Source organism: Carcharodon carcharias, chromosome 4 (assembly GCF_017639515.1).
Source record: "Carcharodon carcharias isolate sCarCar2 chromosome 4, sCarCar2.pri, whole genome shotgun sequence".
NCBI classification, from domain to species: Eukaryota; Metazoa; Chordata; class Chondrichthyes; order Lamniformes; family Lamnidae; genus Carcharodon; species Carcharodon carcharias.
Window position 1 is genome coordinate 192668331 of NC_054470.1, and position 23075 is coordinate 192691405.

Sequence of the window (23075 nt, forward strand, 5' to 3'; positions counted from 1 at the left end):
GGTAGGGGGTAGGCAGCAAGGGCAGGCAGGGGGCTGGCTCTCAGTAGGCTCCCTTTCCTGATGCCAGATTCCTTGATCAGGGACTGCGTGTCTCTGAATGAAGGACCCCCCCCATCACCCCCGGAAGCCTGCAAGCGCCCCCAACAGAGTTCACTTTTTGGGCTTCCTGCATGGTGAACCTGTTGCGTGAATACCAATGGTAGTGAAATGAGGCCCTTCAGTGGGCATTAATTTCCCACTTAAGGGGCCTCAATTAATGGACGGACAGGGCTTCCCATCATGGACTTAATCAGGGCAGAGACAGGAAAGGGGCGGTGTCCCCACCTGCCACCCTCCCACACAATTAAATGCCCCCACCAGCAAACTCACTGCAGGGGGAGGGTGTTAAATTCAACCCAGAGAGAGAGAGGTAGAAAGAGTGAGAAAGAGACACAGAGAGAGAGACAGAGAGAGAGAGAGAGAATGTGTCATAAAAGAGAGCAGTAGATTCAGACCCAGCATTAAGAGAATAAAATTAGAAGGTAAGAAATAGGAGCAGGAGTGGACCACATGGTCCCTTGAGGCTGCTCTGCCTTTCAACATGATTATGGTTGATCCTCTAGCTCAACCCCACTTTCCCATCTGCTTCCCATAACCTTTGGTTCCCTGAGAGAACAAAAATTTGTTTACCTCAGCCTTAAATGTATTCAACGATGGGGCATTTGGGGCAGAGAATTCCAGAGATTCAAAACACTTTGAGTGAAGAAAATTCTCCCCATCTCAGTCCTAAATGGTCAATCCCTTAACCCGAGACTGTCTCGATTCCCCAGCCAGAGAAACAATCTCTCAGTATCCACCCGATCAAGACCCTTCAGAATCTTGAATGTTGATAATAGACCCAATTTTCTTAGCCTCTCATCAAAGGACAACTCTCTCACCTAGGGACCTGTCTCAAAGAACAAAGAACAAAGAAAAGTACAGCACAGGAACAGACCCTTCGACCCTCAAAGCCTGCGCCGATCATATTGCCCGTCAACTAAAACATTTTGCACTTCCAGGGTCCGTATCCCTCTATTCCCATCCTATTCATGTATTTGTCAAGCTGCCTCTTAAACACCACTATCGTACCTGCTTCCACCACCTCCTCTGGCAGCGAATTCCAGACACTCACTACCCTCTGTGTGAAAAACTTGTCCCCGCACATCTCCTCTATAGTTTTCTCCTCTCACCTTAAATCTACGTCCCCTAATAATTGACTCTTCCACCCTGAGAAAAAGCTTCTGACTATCTACTCTGTCCATGCCACTCATAATTTTGTAAACTTTTCTATCAAGTCGCCCCTCAATGTCCGTCGCTCTAGTGAGAACAATCCGAGTTTCTCCAACCTCTCCTCATAGCTAGTAACCTCCAGACCAGGCAGCATCCTGGTAAACCTCCTCTGCACCCTCTCCAACACCTCCATATCCTTCTGGTAATGTGGTGACCAGAATTGCACGCAATATTCCAAGTGTGGCCTAATCAAGGTTCCATACAGCTGCAGCATGACTTCCTAGCTTTTATACTCAATACCCATGCCAATGAAGGCAAGCATACCATATGCCTTCCTGACTACCTTATCCACCTGTGTTGCCACTTTCAGTGACCTGTGGACCTGTGCACCCAGATCCCTCTGCCTGTCGATGCACTTAAGGATTCTGCCATTTACTGTATAATTCCTGCCTGTATTAGACCTTCCAAAATGCATTACCTCGCATTTGTCCGGATTAAAGTCCATCTGCCATTTCTCCGCCCAAGTCTCCAACCGATCTATATCCCGTTGTATCCTTTGACAATCCTCTTTACTATCTGCAACTCCTCCAACCTTAGTGTCGTCTGCAAACTTACTAATTAGCCCAGTTACATTTTCCTCCAAATCATTTATGTATACTACAAACAGCAAAGATCCCAGCACTGATCCCCATGGAACACCACTAGTCACAGCTCTCCATTCAGAAAAGCACCCTTCCACTGCTACCCTCTGTCTTCTATGCCTCATGAACATTCACTGTACCATCTCCAGTACACTCTTCCTTAAATATGGATACCAAAATTGCACACAGTATTCCTGGTGTGTCTCACCAACGCCCTGTACAATTATAACAAGACTTCCTTATCCTTGTACTCCAATCCCCTTGCAATAAAGGACAACATGCCATGTGCCTTCCTGGTTGCTTGCAGGATGTGAATGTTAACTTTCTGCTAACTTTCTATGCGGTCTCACTGAACATCAATTTTTAGAAACTTAATGCTTTTTAAAAGTATCCTGTTTTTCTATTCGTACCACCAAAGTGAATAACCTCACACTTTCCCACATTATACTCCTTGTTGCCCATTCACTTAACCTGTCCAATCTCTTTGCAGCCTCTCTGTGTCCTCCTCACAGCTTACATTCCCATCTAGCTCTGTATCGTCAGCAAACTTGGATATATTAGTCTCGATCTCTTTGTCTAAGTCATTAACATAGATTGTAAATATCCACTGCCTGTCAACTTGAAAAAGTTTATACTCATACAAACATACAAATATATGAAACAAGGAGCAGGAGTGGTCCATTCAGCCCCTCGAGCCTGCTCCATTATTTCATCAGATCGTGGCTGATCTGATAGTAACTTCAAAGTTACATCCCACCTACCCCCAATAACCTATCACCCCCTTTCTTACCAAGAGTCTATCCACCTCTGCCTTATAGATATTCAAAGTCTCTGCTTCCAACCCCTTTTCAGGAAAAGAGTTACAAAGACTCATGACCCTTTGAGTGAAAAATTTTCTCCTCATCTCTGTTTTAAATGGGTGACCCCTTATTTTTAAACCGTGACCCCTAGTTCTAGATTCTCCCACAAGAGGAAACATCCTCCCCACATCCACCCTGTCAACACCCCTCAAGATCTTAAAGGTTTCAATCAAGTCACCTCTTACTGTTCGAAACTCTAGTGGATACAAACCTAGTCCGTCCAAACTTTCCACTTAAGGCAACCCACCCATTCCAGGTATTAGTCTGGTAAACCGGTGCATAAGTTCAAGGTGAGGGGCAGGAGGTTTAGGGACGATGTGAGGAAAAACTTTTTTACCCAGAGGGTGGTGACGGTCTGGAATGCGTTGCCTGGGAGGGTGGTGGAGGTGGGTTGCCTCACATCCTTTAAAAAGTACCTGGATGAGCACTAGGCACATCATAACATTCAAGGCAATGGGCCAAGTGCTGGTAAATGGGATTAGATAGGTAGGTCATGTGTTTCTGACGTGTTGGTGCAGACTCGATGGGCCGAAGAACCTCTTCTGCACTCTGTGATTCTGTCATTCTGTGAATTGCTTCTAACACATTTACATCCTTCCTTAAATAAGGTGACCAATACTGTACACAGTACTCCAGAAATGGTCTCACTAGTGCTCTGTATAACTGAAGCATAACATCCCTACTTTTGTATTCAATTCCCCTCTCAATAAATGATAACATTCTACTGGCTTTCCTAATTACCTGCTGTACCTGCATACTAACCTTTTGTGATTCATGCACTGGGGGACCCAGATCCCTCTGCATCTCAGAGCTCTGCAATCTCTCACCATTTAGATAATATGCTCCTCTTTCATTCTTCCTCCCAAAATGGACAATGTCATATTTTCCCCCATTATACTCTGCTTTCTGCCTGTTAACTAATCCTCTATCCATGCTCATATATCACCTCCATCTCCATGAGCCCTCATCTTGCATAGTAACCTTTTGTGTGGCCCCGTCTCGAATGCCTTTTGGAAATCCAGGTATACTACATCTACTGGTTCCCCTTTATCTACCCCACTAAATGCATCCTCAAAAACTGAAATAAATTTGTCAAACACAATTTTCCTTTCATAAAAACCATGTTGACTTTGTCCGATCGTAATTATGCTTTTCTAAATGCATTGTTAATACGTCCTTAATAACAGGTTCCAGCCTTTTCCTGACGATTGATGCCAGGCTAACTAACCTGTAGTGCCAGTTTTTTCTCTCCCTCCTTTCTTGAATAGTAATGTTGCATTTGTTAAACTCAAATCCACTGGGACCATTCTAGGATCGAAGGAATTTTGGAAAATCATAACCAGCGCATCCACCGTCTCTGCCGCTCTCTCTCTTTCAGAACCCGAGGGTGTGCAACCCATCAGGTCCCAGGGATTTGTCGCATTTTAATCCCTTAAGTTTCCCCAATACTTTTCCTCCGCTGATATTAATTTCCTTAGTTAGCCCTTAGGTTACTGTCTACTTCTGGTATGGAATTTGTGTCTTTGACTCTGAAGTCAGAGAGAAAGGGTGGAATTTTATGCTGGGGGCATGTTACAGTCCTGCCAAAGCAATGGCCTTTTGTATGGCTCATCACAGATTACGGCCCCGCCCCTACTGCAATGGGGCCGGAACATTCTGTCCAAAATATTTGTTCAATGTCTCAGCCATTTCCTCATCCGGCATCATAATTTCTCCTTTTCAACATCTTTTTCACGGGATGTGGGCTTTGCTGGCTGGCCCAGCATTTACTGCCCATTCCTAATTACCCCTTGAGAAGGTGGTGGTGAGCTGCCTTCTTGAACGGCTGCAGTCCATGTGGTGTAGGTACTCCCACAGTGCTGTTAGGGAGGGAGTTCCAGGATTTGGACCCAGTGACAGTGAAGGAACGGCGATATATTTCCAAGTCAGGATGGTGAGTGGCTTGGAGGGGAATTCCAGGTGGTGGTATTCCCATCTATCTGCTGCCCTTGTCCTGTCTTTGCCTCTAAGTTTAGTCTATGTTTAGTTTAGCTACTCTCCTCCTTTTTATATATTTATTAAAACATTTAAAAACTGTTTTTGTATTCCTGGTTAGTTTACTCTAGTAAACTAGGTATGGTAGTATTTACCATCATACCTTTTAGTCAATTTACCTAATCAATCTTAGCCGCTCTCCCTTCATACCTATGTAATTGGCTTTGCTTAAATTTAAGATTATTCTTTAGGACTGGAGTATATCGCTCTCAAACTCAATATGGCATTCAATTGTATTACCACAAGCTCCGAGAGGATCTTTTGCTATGAGATTACTAATTAAACTTGACTCATTGCACAATAGTATATCTAAAATGGCTTTGTCACTGGTTGGCTTCACAAAGTATTGTTCCAGGAAACTGTCACAAAAGCATTTTACAACCTCATCTACCAGACTACCATTGCCAATTTGATTGGTCCAATTTTTATGAAGAATAAAGACCCCCATGATTATTACATTACCTTTGTTACACGCACCAGTTATTTCTCGCTTCATGCTCTGTTCAAAGGTATAACTATCACTTTTAAAATGGATGCTGAAAGGGAACAACTCGTCAACCCTGGCCACCATAGTCAAACCGATGGGTGGCTATTACTGCGCGACTTGCTTGGCACACCCAATGCATTTTTTTCACCCCTCCTCACTTTGAGATACAGCTCGCTATTTCTCACTTCCCAGAGGCCTGAGTTCAAACCTCATCTTGGCACCTGGGGGGATTTGAATTCGGCCAATAAACCAATCTGGACTAAAATAGGGTACTGTCAGTTATAGTCACTGCATTGTCTTACAAACCCATCCAGATCAGGGAAGGAAATCTGCCACCCTTTGTCGGCCTGGCCTACGTGTGACTCCAGGCCCACTACAGTGTGGTTGACACGTAGCTGCCCTCTGTAATGGCCCAGCAAGTCACTCAGTTGTGTTCAAGGTTGCTCAGCACCACCTTCTCAAGGGCAAACAGGGGTGAGCAAATAACTGCTGGCCTTGCCAGCGACTAGTCACCAACCCTGCTCATTCTCTAGACGTTCTCTAGACGGCCTCGAATCAATAAAAAGGAAACTTACTGTGTTGAATTTTAGCTCCATGTTCAGGACGCCTCCACTGTCCAGGACCGGAACCAGGTTGATCACAAAGACAGCTGGCCTGTCAGGCGGCACAGAAATGTTGGGCCCGAAAAATACATAGAAATGGACGGAGAAAGTGTCCAGCTCGTTCCTGAGGGTGGGACGGATGGGCCAGCACCGTTCTCCCATGGTGACCCCGTCCCGCTGACCCACGCCCTCCCGGGGCGGACCCTCTGCCGAGTCTCCCTCCGACTCATTCAGCCCCCGGGGGCCGAGTCCGGTGACGAGGAGGGTGTCGAGGATGGACGGGCGTCCGGGGGAGCCGAACGACTGCGGCATGTTTAGCGTTGGGGTGATCAGCTCGGAGACGCTCTTGGAAATTCTGGGCTTGGAGCAATCTGGAAGGAAAAGAGAAGATTTTTTTTTCATTATTGCGGCATGCACGGGGAGGGTGAGATATGGCGGGGGGGTGGTGGGGGGTGGTGGGTGCAATTTCAAACCCCACTGCCCAACGTTAACAGGTAAGTTAGTGGCCTGAATACACTGACACTCAAGCCACTGCCATATCGGGCTGGGTCCTGAAGTAAGTGGCCAGAGGGCTGCATGCAATAATACAAATAGGGATCCTGGAACCATACCTTCCCACTCCTGGAGCTGCAGTTTTTGGCAGAGGTGCAAATGGAAAGGAAGCAGAAATATCTTGACTTTAAGAATGTTCCCAAAAAAAAATCCCTCATCATTTTCAACACCTCTATTAAATCCCCCCATAACCTTCTCTGCTCCCACGAGATCAATCCCAGCTTCACCAGCCTCTCCATTAGGGTTATGGGGTTGCCAACTATAACTGGATGTATTCCTGGAGTTTTCATCACACGACCTTCCCCCGTCTCCAGCCATTAGTCGGCCAACACATCCATCCTGGTGATGTCCTGCCTTCCTACACCAATTGGAAAGCAAAAAAAGGCTTGTTACCCAATTGGATGATGCTAGACCATCAGCCAAATAGCCCTTTTTTTTGCCATTTTCAATATTTTTTTTATATCTGATATTGAGAAATGCTCAGAGAAAATGACAGAGAAAAAATATTTTTAAAATGTTTTCTGGATGATTTTTCTCCAGGGTGTCACACAGCAGTGTCCTGGAGATTGATCTTCAACTCCTGGAGACTCCAGGCCAATCCTGGAGGGTTGGCAACCCTGCTCTCCATGTGACTGAAGTCCCTCACCCCTGTCACCGTTCTAGTAAATCTCCTCCGCACCCTCGATAAGACTTTGAAATCCTGCCCAGAATGTGCGGTGCCCAGAATTGAACACAATTCTCCAGCTGAGGTCTAACCAGTGATTTATATTTTTGAAAAAAAATTTTTTATCTAGCTTCCTTGCATTTTTTACCCTCTTTTTTTTTTCAAAGCCCAGGGTTTTGTTTGCTTTCTTTTTCAGGTTCGAACAGATTTAGGGATAAAAATACAAGATTGAGGCTAAAGGGACTTGGGGCAATAACAAATAGGTTAGGAATAAACCTGATCGTCTTTTGAGGGGGGTTGGTGGAATTTTAGACTAAGGTTCCTGAAATAGTTACCTTGTCCCTGTGAATTTGTTCCCCTCTCCTGGGTTGGTGGGTGCGGAGGGGCAGGAAGTGGTTTGGTCGTCTTAAAGGCCGCTTGAGTGAAATAGTGTGGGAGACGGGTGTATTAAACTACTGTAATTACATGACATCTCGTCATAGCCTAAGGATTGAATTTGCAATGATTGACTGTTTTACTGTCCGTAGTAGTTACTGTCTCGTTTCTGAAAAATGTCTCTTCAGTAAACAAATTTAACCGGAACGTGGTGCCCAATGTCTGGTGCAGCACAAGACAAGGGATAGATAGATGTATAGATGGTGTATAGATAGATTCGAAAAGAGGCTTTCAGATAGATGTTTATTTATATAGACAGGCTGACCAAAGATTTATATTGAAAGATATATAGTGACAGATAGTTATATTCTGAAAAATTGGTAGATAGATACAGGGCAGAATTTAATTCCCTGAGAAGGCATCTCCCCTCCCCCCCCACCACCACCATCCCCACCTTCCCCCTCCACACAACACCCCCACCACCCGCCCCCCCCAACCCCCAACCCCCCACCCCCCCTCCCCACCCCCCGGCACCAGGAACAACAACTCCAAACTCAGCCCTGTCGACCCTGCAAAGTCCTCCTTACTAACATCTGGGGGCTAGTGCCAAAATTGGGAGAGCTTCCCCACAGACTACTCAAGCAACAGCCTGATATAAGTCACCCTCACAGAATCATACCTTAGAGATCTTGTCCCAGACTCCACCATCACCATCCCTGGGTATGTACTGTCCCACTGGCAGGACAGACCCAGCAGAGGTGGGGGCACAGTGGTATACAGTCAGGAGGGAGTTACCCTGGGAGTCCTCAACATCGACTCCGGACCCCATGAAGTCTCATGGCATCAGGTCAAACATGGGCAAGGAAACCTCCTGCTGATTACCATGTACCGCCCTCCCTCAGCTGGTGAATCAGTGCTCCTCCATGTTGAACACCACTCGGAGGAAGCACTGAGGGTGGCAAGGGTGCAGAATGTACTCTGGGTGGGGGACTTCAATGTCCATCATCAAGAGTGGCTTGGTAGCACCGCTACTGACCGAGCTGGCCAAGTCCTAAGTGACATAGCTACTAGACTGGGTCTGTGGCAGGTGGTGAGGGAACCAACAAGAGGGCAAAAAGTACTTGACCTCATCACAGATGCTTGCTACAGTATCGGTGGGAGTGACCACCACACAGTCATTGTGGAGACAAAGTCCTGCCTTCACATTGAGGACACCCTCCACCGTGCTGTGTGGCACTACCACCGTGCTAAATGGGATAGATTTCAAACAGATCTAGCAACTCAAGACTGGGCATCCATGAGGTGCTGTGGGCCATCAGCAGCAGCAGAATTGTACTCGAACACAACCTGTAACCTCATGGCCCGGCATATCCCCCACTCTACCATTACCATCAGGCCAGGGGATCAACCCTGGTTCAATGAAGAGTGCAGGAGGACATGCCAGGAGCAGCACCTGGTATAACAAAAAATGAGGTGTCAACCTGGCGAAGCTATAACACTTTCATGCCAAACAGCATATGCAGCAAGCAATAAACAGAGCTAAGTGATTCCATAACCAACAGATCAGACCCAAGCTCTACAATCCTGCCACATTCGGTAGTGAATGGTGGTGGACAATTAAAAAACTCACTGGAGGAGGAGGCTCCACAAATATCCCCATCCTCAATGATGGAGGAGCCCAGCACATCAGTGCAAAAGATAAGGCTGAAGCATTTGCTACAATCTTCAGCCAGAAGTGCCGAGTGGATGATCCATCTCGGCCTCCTCCTCTGGAGGTCCCCAGCATCACACATGCCAGTCTTCAGCCAATTTGATTCACTCCACGTGATATCAAGAATGTCTGAAGGCACTGGATACTGCAAAGGCTATGGGCCCTGACAATATTCCAGCAATAGCCTTAGTCCAGACATGAACAAAAGAGCTTAACTCCCAAGGTGAGGTGAGAGAGTGACTGCCCTTGTTATCAAGGCAGCATTAGGCTGAGTGTGGTATCAAGGAGCCCTAGCAAAACTAGAGTCAATGGGAATCAGGGGGAAAACTCTCTGCTGATTGGAGTCATACCTAGCACAAAGGAAGATGGTTGTGGTTGTTGGAGGTCAGTCATCTCAGCTCCAGGACATCACTGCAGGAGTTCCTCAGGGCAGTGTCCTTGGCCCAACCATCTTCAGCTGCTTCATCAATGACTTTCCTTCCATCATAAGGTCAGAAGTGGGGATGTCACTGATGATTGCACAATGTTCAGCACCATTCGCAACTCTTCAGATACTAAAGCAGCCTATGTCCAAATGCAGCGAGACTTGGACAATATCCAGGCTTGGGCTGACAAGTGGCAAGTAACATTTGCACCACACAAGTGCCAGGCAATGACCATCTCCAACAAGAGAGAATCTAACCATCGCCCCTTGACATTCAATGGCATTACCATCACTAATCCCCCACTATCAACATCCTGGGGCAACCAATGTCCAGAAACGGAACTGGACTAGCCATATAAATACTGTGGCTACAAGAGCAGGTCAGAGGCCAGGAACCCTGCAGTGAATAGCTCACCTCCTGACTCCCCAAAGCCTGTCCACCATCTACAAGACACAAGTTAGAAGTTTGGTAGAATACCCTCCACTTGCCTGGATGAGTGCAGCTCCCACAACACTCAAAAAGCTCCACAACATCCAGGACAAAGCAGCCCGCTTGATTGGCACCCCATCCACAAACATTCACTCCTTCCATCACCTCCATTACTGTACAGTAGCAGCAGTGTGTGTGCCATCTACAAGATGCACTGCAGGAATTCACCAAGGCTCCTTAGACCGCACCTTCCAAACCCACGACCACTACCATCTAGAAAGACAAGGGCAGCAGATAGATGGGAACACCATTACCTGGAAGTTCCCCTCCAAGTCACTCACCATTCCTAGGTTTTGCTAGGGCTCCTTGATGCCACACTTGGTCAAATGCTGCCTTGATGTCAAGAGCAGTCACTCTCACCTCACCTCGGGAGTTCAGCTCTCTTGTCCATGTTTGAACCAAGGCTGTAATGAGGTCAGGAGCTGAGTGGCCCTGGCAGAACCCGAACTGGACATCAGTGAGCAGGTTATTGCTAAGCAAGTGCCGCTTGATAGCACTGTTGATGACCTCTTCCATTACTTTACTGATGATGGAGAGTAGGCTGATGGGGTGGTAATTGTCCAGGTTGGATTTGTCCTGCTTTTTGTGCACAGGACATACCTGGGCAATTTTCCACATAGCCAGGTAGATGCCAGTGTTGTAGCTGTATTTTGTTATAAGCCCAGGTAGTGTTACTACAGAACCATGCAATGAGTATTGCTGCAAAGAGAGATATGCTGCTGAAGCTTTTCATTTTACACTTGTCGTGAAGATATTAATGTTTATAATGTTATTGGAAATTACTTTTAAATTGGACTTGTAGTAGGGTCTGTGTCTATGTGTATGTCTGTGTGTGGATTAAAACCAGTTAGTCTGGGTGCTTTGATGTATAGTAGTTTTGAAATGTTAATTAGATAAATGTAAGCAGGAAAAGGTAAAGAGTACATTTGCACTTGTTGAATAAACCATTCAAAGAAAGGAGTAATATCTTGCACCTAGCTAGGAGACACCAAGCAATGTATTTATATTACTAATAGAATTGGTGCTATGAAAGGGGTTTTATTGTTAGAAGAGATGGAGTTCAAAGACCTGGTGATACAATGAGAATTTGCACTCAGAGGGAAGGCTAGGTGTAAACCAAAAGGAGTTTTGTGTGAGCAGGTCAGAGGCATGTAAGATCTTAGCAGCCTATAAGCCTTATAACTGTCTGCAAAGGAACCAAATTGCAAGGGACTTCACTTAGCCTGGTATCTGTTTAAGTATATGGTTATTGTTGCCTTGGTGAAGATTTACCTGGGAGTGATTAATTTGGGGATTTGGTTATAAGTTATTATGGTAGTAATTTGTAGACGTGTATGTGTTTAATTTCTTGTTGCCTTAATAAATGTTTAATTTATTTTATATAAAAAAACCTCTTGGTGGTTTCATTTCTGAATTCAGAGATGCATCTCAAACATACCAATTGAAAATATAGGTTATGACAGTTGTTCAAGTTATCCTCTGGGATTTAAAGAACTCAGCCTTTACCAACTGCTGTGTCATAACACACTCATCAGGACAAATGCAAGAATTCTAAATTTCAAACGATCACAATAATCTGGTAGATGCAGGAAGGATGTTCCCAATGGTGGGGGAATCCAGAACCAGGGGTCACAGTCTGAGGATACAGGGTAGACCTTTTAAGACTGAGATGAGGAGAAATATCTTCACCCAGAGAGTGGTGAGCCTGTGGAATTCGTTACCACAGAAAGTAGTTGAGACCAAAACATTGTATGCTTTCAAGAAGGAGTTAGATAGAGCTCTTGGGGTGAAAGGGATCAAAGGGTATGGGGAGAAAGCGGGAGCAGGCTGTTGAGTTGGATGATCAGCCATGATCATAATGAATGGCGGAGCAGGCTCGAAGGGCCGAATGGCCTACTCCCGCTCCTAGTTTCTATGTTTCTACAATTGGTTGAAGCATTGCCATGGAGAAAGCAACCAGGAACGATAGGCTCCCCAAGCTCCCGGGTAATTCAGAAAAGATGATTGGCTTGAACATATTCCTTTCGTTTGCAGAGAACTGGTCCCTGTGTCTGAATATATGTCGCTTCTAACAAGAAAACGCTTCTTCACACTAAAGGGAAATCTGGAACTCTCTCTCCCAAAAACCTGAAGCTGAGGGTCAACAATCAGAAATCTCAGAGCCAAGATCAATAGATCTTTGTTAGGCAAGGTTGGGGTTAAGGGTTACAAAACCAAGGCGAATAGATACAAATGACCCATAATCCTACTGAAGGTTGGATCAGGCTGGAGTAGCTGAACAGCATCCTCCTGTTCCTATGTTCCTAACAAGAGACAGAATAAGGGAGAAGCTATGTATCAATGGATACCATGACACTGGGAACAAGACAGATGGATTGTATTACGACACAGGCAGACTGACATTTATTGGCAAAAGTAGCTGGAGTGAAAATTAGGTTTACAATTGAATTTAAGTAGCATGGATCACTGAAATGTAATTGCCTTTCTTTATTTTAACAAAACAATCCTTATTTCTCTCTGCCCTTGGGGCTGATGCAAATTATTCTTCAAATGAAGGCCTCATTATAATTTGTAGGCAAGAAGTCATGAATGAAACAATAAACTGTGAGGCAGCAGCGACAACCCAGAATAATCAGATCCCCCAAACGAAGAAACCAGCACAAAAGGACACCCGACCCTGTGGTAATTGCCTGCGGACTATGATTTACGTGTGCAATGCCAATCAGTTAAAACAGCGCTACAAGCAAAGGCTGACAACAAGTACAGGGTTTTCCTTTCCTAGATACACAAATAAAAAATAAAATAAATCGGACGTTCTAGGAATCTCCTCGGACCGTTCCAGCTCAGTTGGCCTGTGGTCGTTTCCGCTGCACTTGCGTTCAAGTTACGGTGACCGTACTGGAACCAGCACCGGGGCAAATTTTGCAGCAACGTTTTTCTGTCTTACCGAGTCATTCCCGTCAGCATTGCTCTTTCCCTGCTCAGAGGCTCATTTTCACCGTGGCAGTAAATTATGTTCTTCTTCCAACTTCGGGGATCAGTTGTACCCCACCTGAGCTGAGCAGTCACCTGTTCCCCATCCAGCCACATTGGAACAGAAGGAGGCCATTCGGCCCCTCAAGCCTGCTCCACCATTCAGTAAGACCATGGCTGATCTGATTGTGGCCTCAACTCCACATTCCCGTCTGCTCCCGATAAGCTTTGACTCCCTTGTTAGTCAAGGATCTATTGATCTCTGCCTTAAAAATATTCATTGACCCTGCCTCCACTGGTCTCTGGGGAAGAGAATCCCAAAGATTCACAACTCTCTGAGAGAAAATTTCTTCTTATCTCCATCCTAAATGGGAGACCTCCTCATTTTTAAACTGTATCCCCTGGTTCTGGTCTCTCCCACAAGGGCAAACATCCTCTCAGCATCCACCCTGTCATCACCTCAGGATCTTATTTGTTTCAATAAGATCACCTCTCAATCTTCTAAACTCCGATGGTTACATGTCCACCCTGTCCAACCTTTCCCCGTGAGATAGTCCCCATCCCAGGAATCGGATGAGTGAACCTTCTCTGAACTGCATCTGGCACATTATATCCTTTATGTATATTCCACAGTCCGACTCTGGCCGTCACTCCAGCCTGTCTAAGGGAGCTAAGGTGAATGAGCTCTGTCAGACTCCCAGGTGAAGAACCTGCAGGTACACTTGTCCCAACTTCGAGAAAAGTGGAACAAAGTGGAAGGAAAAACAGCAACTCAGCTTTTGATTAGGCACTTTACAGCCTTCTGGACATTACAGAATCACAGAACCTTTACAGTGCAGAAGGAGGCCATTGGCTCTCTGAAAGAGCATCCTACCTAGTCCAACTCCCCTGCTTTAACCCTATAGCCTTACACATTCTCTCTCTTCAGGTAGTAATCCAATTCCCTTCTGAATACCTTGGTCGAACCAGCCTCTGCCACCCTTTCAGGAAGTTTGTTCCAGACTCCAACCACCCTCTGGGTAAGAAACCTTTTCCTCACATCACATTTACCCCTTTTGCCAATTATTTTGAATCTGTGCCCTCTAGTTCTTGGTGCTGTCCTGAGTAGGAACAGTTTCTCACTATTTACCCTGTCCATACCCCTCAGGATCTTGAATACCTCTATCAAGTCTCCTCTCAGCCTTCTTTTCTCCAGGGAAAACTGTCCCAACCTCTCCAACCTATCCTCATAGCTACAGTTCTTTATCCCAGGAATCATTCTAGTGAACCTCCTCTGTACTTTCTCCAAAGCCTTCACATCCTTCCTCAAGTATGGTGCCCAGAACTGAATGCAGTACTCCAGATGAGGCCTAACTAGTGTCTTATACAAGTTCAACATGACCTCCTTACTCTTGTTCTCAATGCCTTTATTAATAAAGCCTAAGACACTATATACTTTATTAACTGCTCTCCCAACATGCCCTGCCATCTTCAATGACATTGAGGTCAACAATTTCAGACCATAATCTCTGACCCCATTATGTTTCCTTTCTCTTTGCAGGTTTTGATTTCACTCTTGTGTTTTTCTTTTCTTTTTTGCTTCCAGATGACAGCCTTTCTCCACTCCGCGATTCGCACCTCCTCTAGCCACATTTTTAAAATTTCTTTACTTGTCCCATTACCGCTCCCTTTGGCCCTGCACCACCAACTCTTTTGTCATTTAATCTCCCCCATCTTCCATCCCATCACAGGCCTTCCTTTTTCTTCTTTTCATCATCTTTCCCCCAATCACCCACATTTCGAGCTTTTCCCTGGCTCAGGTGAAAGGCTAGCTGCCCGAAACATTTATCCCCCCTCTCTCTCTCTCTCTGCGGATACTGTCAGACCTGCTGAGTGTCGCCAGCGTTTTCTGTTTTTATTTCAGATTTCCAGCATCCGCGGTATTTTGCTTTGGCCTGAAGTAGAATGTTTGGACGTCGTCTCGTTGCCGGTTTTGGCAGCTTGCTGTGCTCAGACTTATTGCTCAGTTCCCTTCTGACAGTATTTCGGGGCGGTGAGGTGCTTTGTGAAGCCCCTTTAAGTCTGCGATCTTGTATGAATGCAAATTCTTCTGTTTGTTATCTGGAGGGGAAACAGGGAAGAGCTCCAATGCTGATGTTGGAATTTAAGGGAATGAGGCATAAGGAAAGATTGACCACCCTGCGTCTATTCTCTGTTTACAAAGAGAGGCCTGAAAGGGGATAAGATAGAGGTTTTTAAAATGTCAGGTGGCTTGGACAAATTTTATGCAAGTGAGCTTTTCTGTCATGTACAGCTATTAACAGAATTCAAACACAAGGGGTCTTATTTAAAAATAAGGACAGAAAGAGCATAGGAAATGCAGGAGGAAGTGTTTGTTGACTAAAAGTCTGCTTTAAGTGTGTGGCACTGACAACATCATGGGTGGTGTTGCAAGAAAATTTAATCAGTTTCATTAAGAAACTGGACTCATCCTTGTCAACAGAAATGATTCAGGGCTATTGTTAATCATGAGAAGGCCAGTTGGTGAAGAATGGTACAAGAACCAATCTTTACCCAGTCTTACATTTATTTACAGAGCTAAACATTATGAGCATACAACGCCTAAGTCAACCACACTGCGGCTTCAGTCTGTTCCTATTTTTATGTACTCAAGTGAATCCCTAATTAATGCCCACCGTCTGCATATAATTAAACACAATTAATATACAATTAACATTTATTACTGTGCATAGGTGGGTTCGAGGGGCCGAATGTGACACTGTGGCTAGGTGGGTTCGATGGGCTGAATGGAACACTATGGATAGGTGGGTTAGAGGGGCCGAAAGGGACACTGTGGATAGGTGGGTTAGAGGGGCTGAAGGTCTTCTCCTGCTTGAAACTTTTACTCTATTGACTTAGAGAAATATCAATGTTTGGCCAGGCAGATTGAAGACTGCAGATTTCATTGAACAAATTACATCTGATGTTTGCAATCTGCTAAATATGAACAGGCAGGTGTAAAATGGAGGCTTTTAAATAAATGTCACATCCATTTTCTGATCCCATCCGGTTTTGAACTTCACAAGAGGTGCCAACCTAATAGACACATAGTTTCCCAGGAACCAGGCTAACTGGTGGCGATGGCAAATTTAATAAGATCTAACATTTCAATTGGCTATCAAGTTGACATTTACTATAAATACTGTACGGTACATTTCAGCTCCATTATGGCAATGGCATAAGGTATGATAGTGCAGTGGCTATGTTAAAAGACCAGTAATCCAGAAACCTGGGTTAATAGTCAGTCAACTGTGGGTTTAAATTATACAAACATATGAATTAGGAGCAGGATGTGGAGCCTGCTCCACAGTTCAATGAGATCATGGCTGATCTGATTGTGGCCTCAACTCCACCCACCTCCAGTAAACGTTGACTCCCTTGTTAGTCAAGAACCTATCCTTCTCTGCCTTAGAAATATTCACTGACCCAAGCCTCCATGGTTCTCTGGGGAAGAGAGCTACGCAGACTAACCACCCTCTGAGAGAAAAAAAATCTCCTCATCTCCATTATAAATTTTTAAACTGTGACCCCCCTCACTCTAGTTTCCCCTGTCAAGTCCCCTCAGGATCTTTATGTTTCTTAAATGTTTCAGTAAGATTGTGTCCCCTCATTCTTGAATCTCATTCTTCTAAATTCCAATGGATACAGACTGAACCTGTCCAACCTTTCTTCATTAGATAACCCCTTCTTCCCAGAAATCAGTCGAGGGAATTGTCTCTGAACTTTTTCTAACGCAATTCTATCCTTTTTAAGTAAGGAGACCAAAACTGTGCTCAGCACTCCAGATGTGGTCTCACCAACACCCTGTACAAATGTAGCAAAATATCCCTAATTCTATATTCCATTCCCCTGGCAATAAACACCAACATTCCATCTGCCTTCCTAATCATTCGCTGTACCTGAATACTAACTTCTGTGATTCATGTACCAGGACACCCAGATCCCTCTGTAGCTCAGAGTTCTGCAGTCTCTCTCCATTTAAATAGATTGCTGCTTTTCTACTCTTCCTGCCAAAGTGGACAAGTTCACATTTTCCCACCTAATACATCATGTGCCACATTTCTGCCCCCTCACTTAACGGGCAGAATTTTGCCCTTGGCGGGCTCCACCGACTCGGTGACGGGCGGGCAGCCAATCACTGCCGCCGAAACGGGCCCCGCCGCCATTTTAAGTGGTCGGACCAATTAAGGCCCACCTGTCGGGGAGCGCTAGGTGCTCCCTGTGCGGGGTGGGGAAGGGGGGCGGGGGTAATATTCCCCAACTGTCAGAGTGCGCTCTTTGGCGCATGTGCGTGAAAGAGCGCACAACTCCCTGAGGCTAAGTGCTGCCTCAGGGAGATTGCTGACAGTGTTTGAAACTTTAAAAATAGAAAAATATAAAAATCATTAACATGTCCCCCCCACACGAGATGGGACATGTTAATAAATTTCACAAAAACTTTAATAAACTGTTTTAAAACCTACACAGAACCTCATCCCGCCAGTGGTTGAGGTTTCATGTATTATCAGAAGCCCGCTGGGGCTCCTGGCCTGCCCACCAGCCTTAAGGTTGGATAGGCAGGTCCTTTAATTGTTTTAATGACCCTGTCAGTGGCCTCAATCAGCCATTGACAGGTCGGCGGGCGGACAGCTGATCTCGTTGTGCCCCCGCCCTCCTGAAGCTTTAAATAGGGGCGGGATGACCTCGGCGGTTCCCCCCAATATCATCCCGCGTCATTTTATCCTCGGCGAGTGGGTCCCACCCCCCAGCTCGCCGACGGCAAAATTCACCCCGACCTGTCTATATCCTTTTGCAGACTCCTTACGTCCTCCTCACAACTTACTTATCTACTCATCTTGGTGTCAACAGCAAATTAGCAATCACTGGGTCCCTTCATTAAAGCCATTGGTATAAATTGTAAGTAGTTAAGGCCCAAGCACTGATCCCTGTGGCACTCCACGGGTTACATCTTGCCAACTCCAAAAAATACCCTTTTATCCTGCTCCCAGCTTCCTGTTAACTGGCCGAGGAAAGCTGCTGGCCTGCCCGAGCCTGGGCCCATGTGTTGCTCCAGTTTTACGCCAAAGTGCTTGACTTTACTGGCCACTTACCAAGCCACTCCGTCGTATCAAGTGGCCATTGGAGGAAGACAGTTACCGGCCTTGTCGGACAACAGCAGTATCTGCTGAGAGAAGCCTAAGGGAATAGGTTAGTCTGCAAGATATTGTTTGACTCTGATTGGCTGATGGAAATTCCCATTGTAGGATCATATGAGCAGAGGAGGCTATTCAAGCCCTACAGCCTGTTCCAATCTACAGCTATCTCGTGATTGATTAGTACCTTCCTTCTGTTTACCCACCTTACAAACATATTCCTCGATACCTTTCCCAACAACATTCTACCTACTGCAGCCTTGAAAACTCCAAATAAAGCCCAGCCATCCAGCTTTGTGGGAGAGAATTCCAGGTTTCCGATACGCTTTGTGTGAAAAAGTGCCTCCTGGTTTAACTCCTGAAGGGCCTAATTCTAATCTGGCCAGGATATTGAGGTCGGCGAGTGGGAGTGGGGGGTTGGGGGGGGTGGTGTTGCTGGGCCCACTCGCCGACGCGTAAAACGATGCTGGGTGATGTCGGGCGGAACTCCCGACACAACCCTACATCATTTCAAGTTTCAGGTCGCCGGGGGCGCAGCCGAATCAGCTGTGAGCCCGCCAACTGTCAACGGCTTATTGAGGCCATTGATAAACTAATTAAAGTCATTAATGGACCTGCCCGTCCAACCTTAAAGTTATCGGGCAGGCCGGGAACCCTGGCGGGCTTCAGGAAAAACATCAGACCTCATCCACGGGCGGGACAAGGTTTCATGGGGGTTTTAAAAAGTTAATAAAAGTTTGAATGGAAGTGATGGACACGTCCCCAACTCACGTGACAGTGTCACATGAGGGGACGTGTCAGGGAAATTTTATTCTCGTCCATTGACCATTTTTGAATTTGGCGCCGATCTCCCTGAGGCAGCACCGAGCCTCAGGGAAGATAAGTGCGCTCTTCCACACGCAGGTGCAATAGAGAGCACTCTCGGCTCAGGGAATCCCCCTCTGCCTGCGCAGGGAACACATAGCGCTTCTGTGCGGATGTCACGCTGGGCAGGCCTTAACTGACCCGCCCAGGTAAAATGGCGGCGCGCCCCCGATATGGCGCGCCGATCAGAGGCCATTTGACATTTTATACCTTCGATCAGATCACCCCCTCAATCTTCTAATCTTCCATCATCCCGAATTGCAAAGCAAAATCAGAGAGAACAAGTCAATGGTTCCTTGCCACTATCACTATCCAAACACCCTCTGTGAGACAGCGGCAGTGTCCTGAGATGGTGGCGCACTGGTAATGTCTACTGGGTGAGTGATTCAGACGTCCAGGCTAATGTTCTGGGGGGCATGTGTTCAAATCCCACCATGGCAGCTACTGGAATTTAAATTCAAGCTCGCCTCAATAAGTGTAACTGTCATTTAATAATAACCCACCTGGTTAACTAGTATCCCTTTAGGGTCTCCAGACCCACAGCAATGTGGCTGCCTCTTAAGTACCCACATGCCCCATGAAAGCAGAAATAAAACTGGCAACAGAATCAGGTCTCTCCTCACTGCATCACAGTCAAGCCATTGGCTGATAATTAATGCTCATGATGATTGGCCTCCGAGTGATGTACCTGAAGCTTAATGACACCTATCAGTCTGTACCCAAGCATGAGTCAGGGGAGAAAAGGATATGAAGGACACTGGCACAAAAGCTACTGCAGGTGCCTTCCAATTCACCGGACTCGTTCAAAGAAAGTATAAAATAAAACACGCATTAACCACAACCCCCCCCACCGACCCCTTGAGTATTGTCTCCAGTTCTGGGCACGACACTTTGAGGTGAAGGCTTTAGAAAGGGTACATAAAAGATTTACGAGAACAGTTGCAGAGATGAGGGTTTAAGGTTGCGTGGATTGACTGGAGAAGCTGGGGTTGTTCTCCTTCGAGCAAAGTAGGTGACGTTGGGGCTTTTATCTGAAAGGGAGGAATGTGCGGGGCTACATGGCGAAGGTGGGTGGATTGCTCCTTGGGGAGCCAGCACAGACAAGATGGGCGGAATGGCTTCCATCTGTGCTATAACCATTAAGGAATTCTGTGTTTAAACACGTGTCAATTTAAATGGAGTAAATTACATAGCGTTTACAGAACAGGAACAGGCCATTCAGCCCTACTGGCCTGTGCCAGTGTTTATGTTACATGCATGTGTCCTCTCACCCTATTTCATTGCACCCTATCATCATAACGTTCTGTTTCTTTCTCCCCGTGTACTTGTCTAACTTCTTCTTGAAGGCATTAAAAAATGTGAGAACAAGAATCTTATTCTAATAGTAGAGTTAAATCAGCCTAAAATAAGCTACGAAAACTCTAGTGGTTTAGAGACAGGAATGTTAATTTAAAAAACTATTTCCAATGTCTGAGGTTTGAAGAGATGATAACGAGAGAGAGCAAATTTAAATTGTTTGGTAAAAGAACCAGAGGCGAATTAAAGATAAACATTTTTTTAATATTGAAATGATTGGCCAGGATTTGGAATGTGTAGTTTAGGATTTAGAATGAGTGGTTTAGGGTTTGGAATGATTGGTCAGGATTTGAAATGAGTGGCCAGGATTTGGAATGAGTGGCCAGGGTTTGGAATGAGTGGCCAGGGTTTGGAATGAGTGGTTTAGGGTTTGGAATGAGTGGTTTAGGATTTAGAATGAATGGTTTAAAGTTCGGAATGAGTGGTTTAGGATTTAGAATGAGTCTTCAGGATTTGGAAAGAATGGTTTACGGTTTGGAATGAGTGGTCAGGAGTTGGAATGAATGGCCAGGATTTGGAATCGATCCTCGGGATTTGGAATGATTGGTCAGGTTTTGGAATGAACGGTTTAGGGTTTGGAATGATTGTTCAGTGTTTGGAATGATTGATTGGTTAGGACTTGGAATGAACCATTGAACCATAGAAAAGTTACGGCACAGAAAAAGGCCATTCAGCCCATCGCACCTGCACTGGCCGAGAAAGCAAGAATAAAAAACTAGCTGCCCATTATAATCCCACTTTCCAGCAACCAGTCCATAGCCTTGAAAGTTACAACACTTTAGGTGCAGATCCAGGTACCTTTTGAATGAGTTGAGGGCTTCTGCCTCCACCACCAAACCAGGCAGTGAATTCCAAATACCCACCACCCTCTGGGTGAAGAGGTTTTTCCTCCTGTCCCCTCTAATCTTCTACTAATCACCTTAAATTTGTGCCCCAGGTATGGGAAACAGAGCATCCCTGTCTGCTCTATCTAAGTCCCTCATAATCTTTTACACTTCAATCAGCCTCCTCAGTTCTGAGGAAAACAATCCCGGCCCATCCAATTTTTCTAATTACCTGCAATTTTCAAGCTCTGGCAACATTCTTCTAAATCTCCCCTGTACTCTCTTCAGACAATCATGTCCTTCCTGTAATGTCGTGACCAGAAATGTACACAAAACTCCATCTGTGGCCTAACCAGCGTTTTGTACAGTTCCATCATTACATCCCAGCTTTTGAATTTAGTACCTCATCCAATAAAGGAAAGCAATCCATATGCTTCCTTTACCACCTTATCCACCTATCCTGCCACCTTCAGGGACCTATGGACATGCACTCCAAGTCTCTCACTTCCTCAACCTATCGCAATATCCTCCCATTTACTGAGTATTCTCTGGCTTTGTTTGCCCTCTCCAAATGCATTACCTCACACTTTTCCAGATTGAATTCCAACTGCCGCTTCTCCGCCCACTCAACCAAACCATTGATATCGTTCTGGAGTCGACAGCTATCCTCTTCACTCTCAACTACACGGCCAATTACTGTGTCATCTGCAAATTTCCCAATTGTGTCTCCCACACTTCAGTCTAAATCATTAATATATACGACAAACAGCCATGGCCCCAACACCGAGACCTGTGGAACGGCCACTGGAAACCGCTTTCCATTCGCAAAAACATCCATCGACCATTACCCTTTCAATGGTTAGGATTTTGAACGCACTGGCTGGTGGAGTGGTAGATCCAGGCCAGGATTGTGGGTGTGGGCCTGACAGGCCGGTGCATAAAATGATGCACCATGACGTCGCCCTGCATCCCGATGTCATTGCGCCATCTCACGATGTTTCGTTGGGTGGGCGCGTGCCAGAGTCGGCTGCGCGCCCGCCGATATTTAAAAGGCCTGTTGAGGCCATTAATGAGGTCAGTAAGGTCAACTCTGCGCTGGTGAAGAGGCCAAGCGGCCTTTGTGGTTTTTTTTAGGAAACCTCATCCATGAGCGGGATGAGGTTTCCTGAAGCGTTTAGGAATCAAATCAAAAAAAAATTATTTCTGAAATATAAAAACATGTCCCACCTCATGTGACGCAGTCGCACGAGAGGACATATCTAATTCGATTTTTAATCCGTTGACTTATTTATTTCAAAAGTGCTTCAATCTTCCTGAAGCGACTCCGTGCCGCAGGGACACGCGCGTTGGCCCCGATTCTCCCTCCCCACCTCCCCTCCCCCACACCCGCACAGGTAGCACTCGCGTCTTACGCCGGGCCAGACTACACTGGTCCTCCCGCGTAAATGGCAGCGCGGAGCCAATCGTGGGTGGTGGGTCAGCTCTGGGAACGCCCCCCCACCTGCTCCCCACCGAGCCCGCCTGACACGGGAAAGATTCAGGCCACAGGGGATTCCAAAAGGATTTGGATAAATACGCGAAAGAGAAAAAAAATTGCAGGGTGACGGTGGGGAGAAAGTGGCGCTTGTGGCAGGAAGTGGATTGCTCTTCACGAGGGCCATTGCAGACTCCAGGAGCTGAATGGCCTCTCCCTGGGTTGTACTGTTTCACAATTTAGTGAAGGAAGCTGGCTTTCGCACTGTGAGCCAGATATACTCTGGGAGCCTGTCCAGCCAACACCGTCTTGAAACCCAGCCCAG

General features: G+C 46.0%; 1 protein-coding gene across 1 annotated transcript in view; it reads right to left on the reverse strand.

Annotated features, from left to right (window-relative positions):
* tmem8b (transmembrane protein 8B) overlaps window positions 1–23075 on the reverse strand; it is a 216768-nt gene that overhangs the window by 29601 nt on the left and 164092 nt on the right. Inside the window, exon 6 of the mRNA XM_041185363.1 lies at window positions 5846–6243. Coding sequence (XP_041041297.1) covers window positions 5846–6243 — 398 coding nt within the window. The remainder of the gene's footprint in view (window positions 1–5845; window positions 6244–23075) is intronic.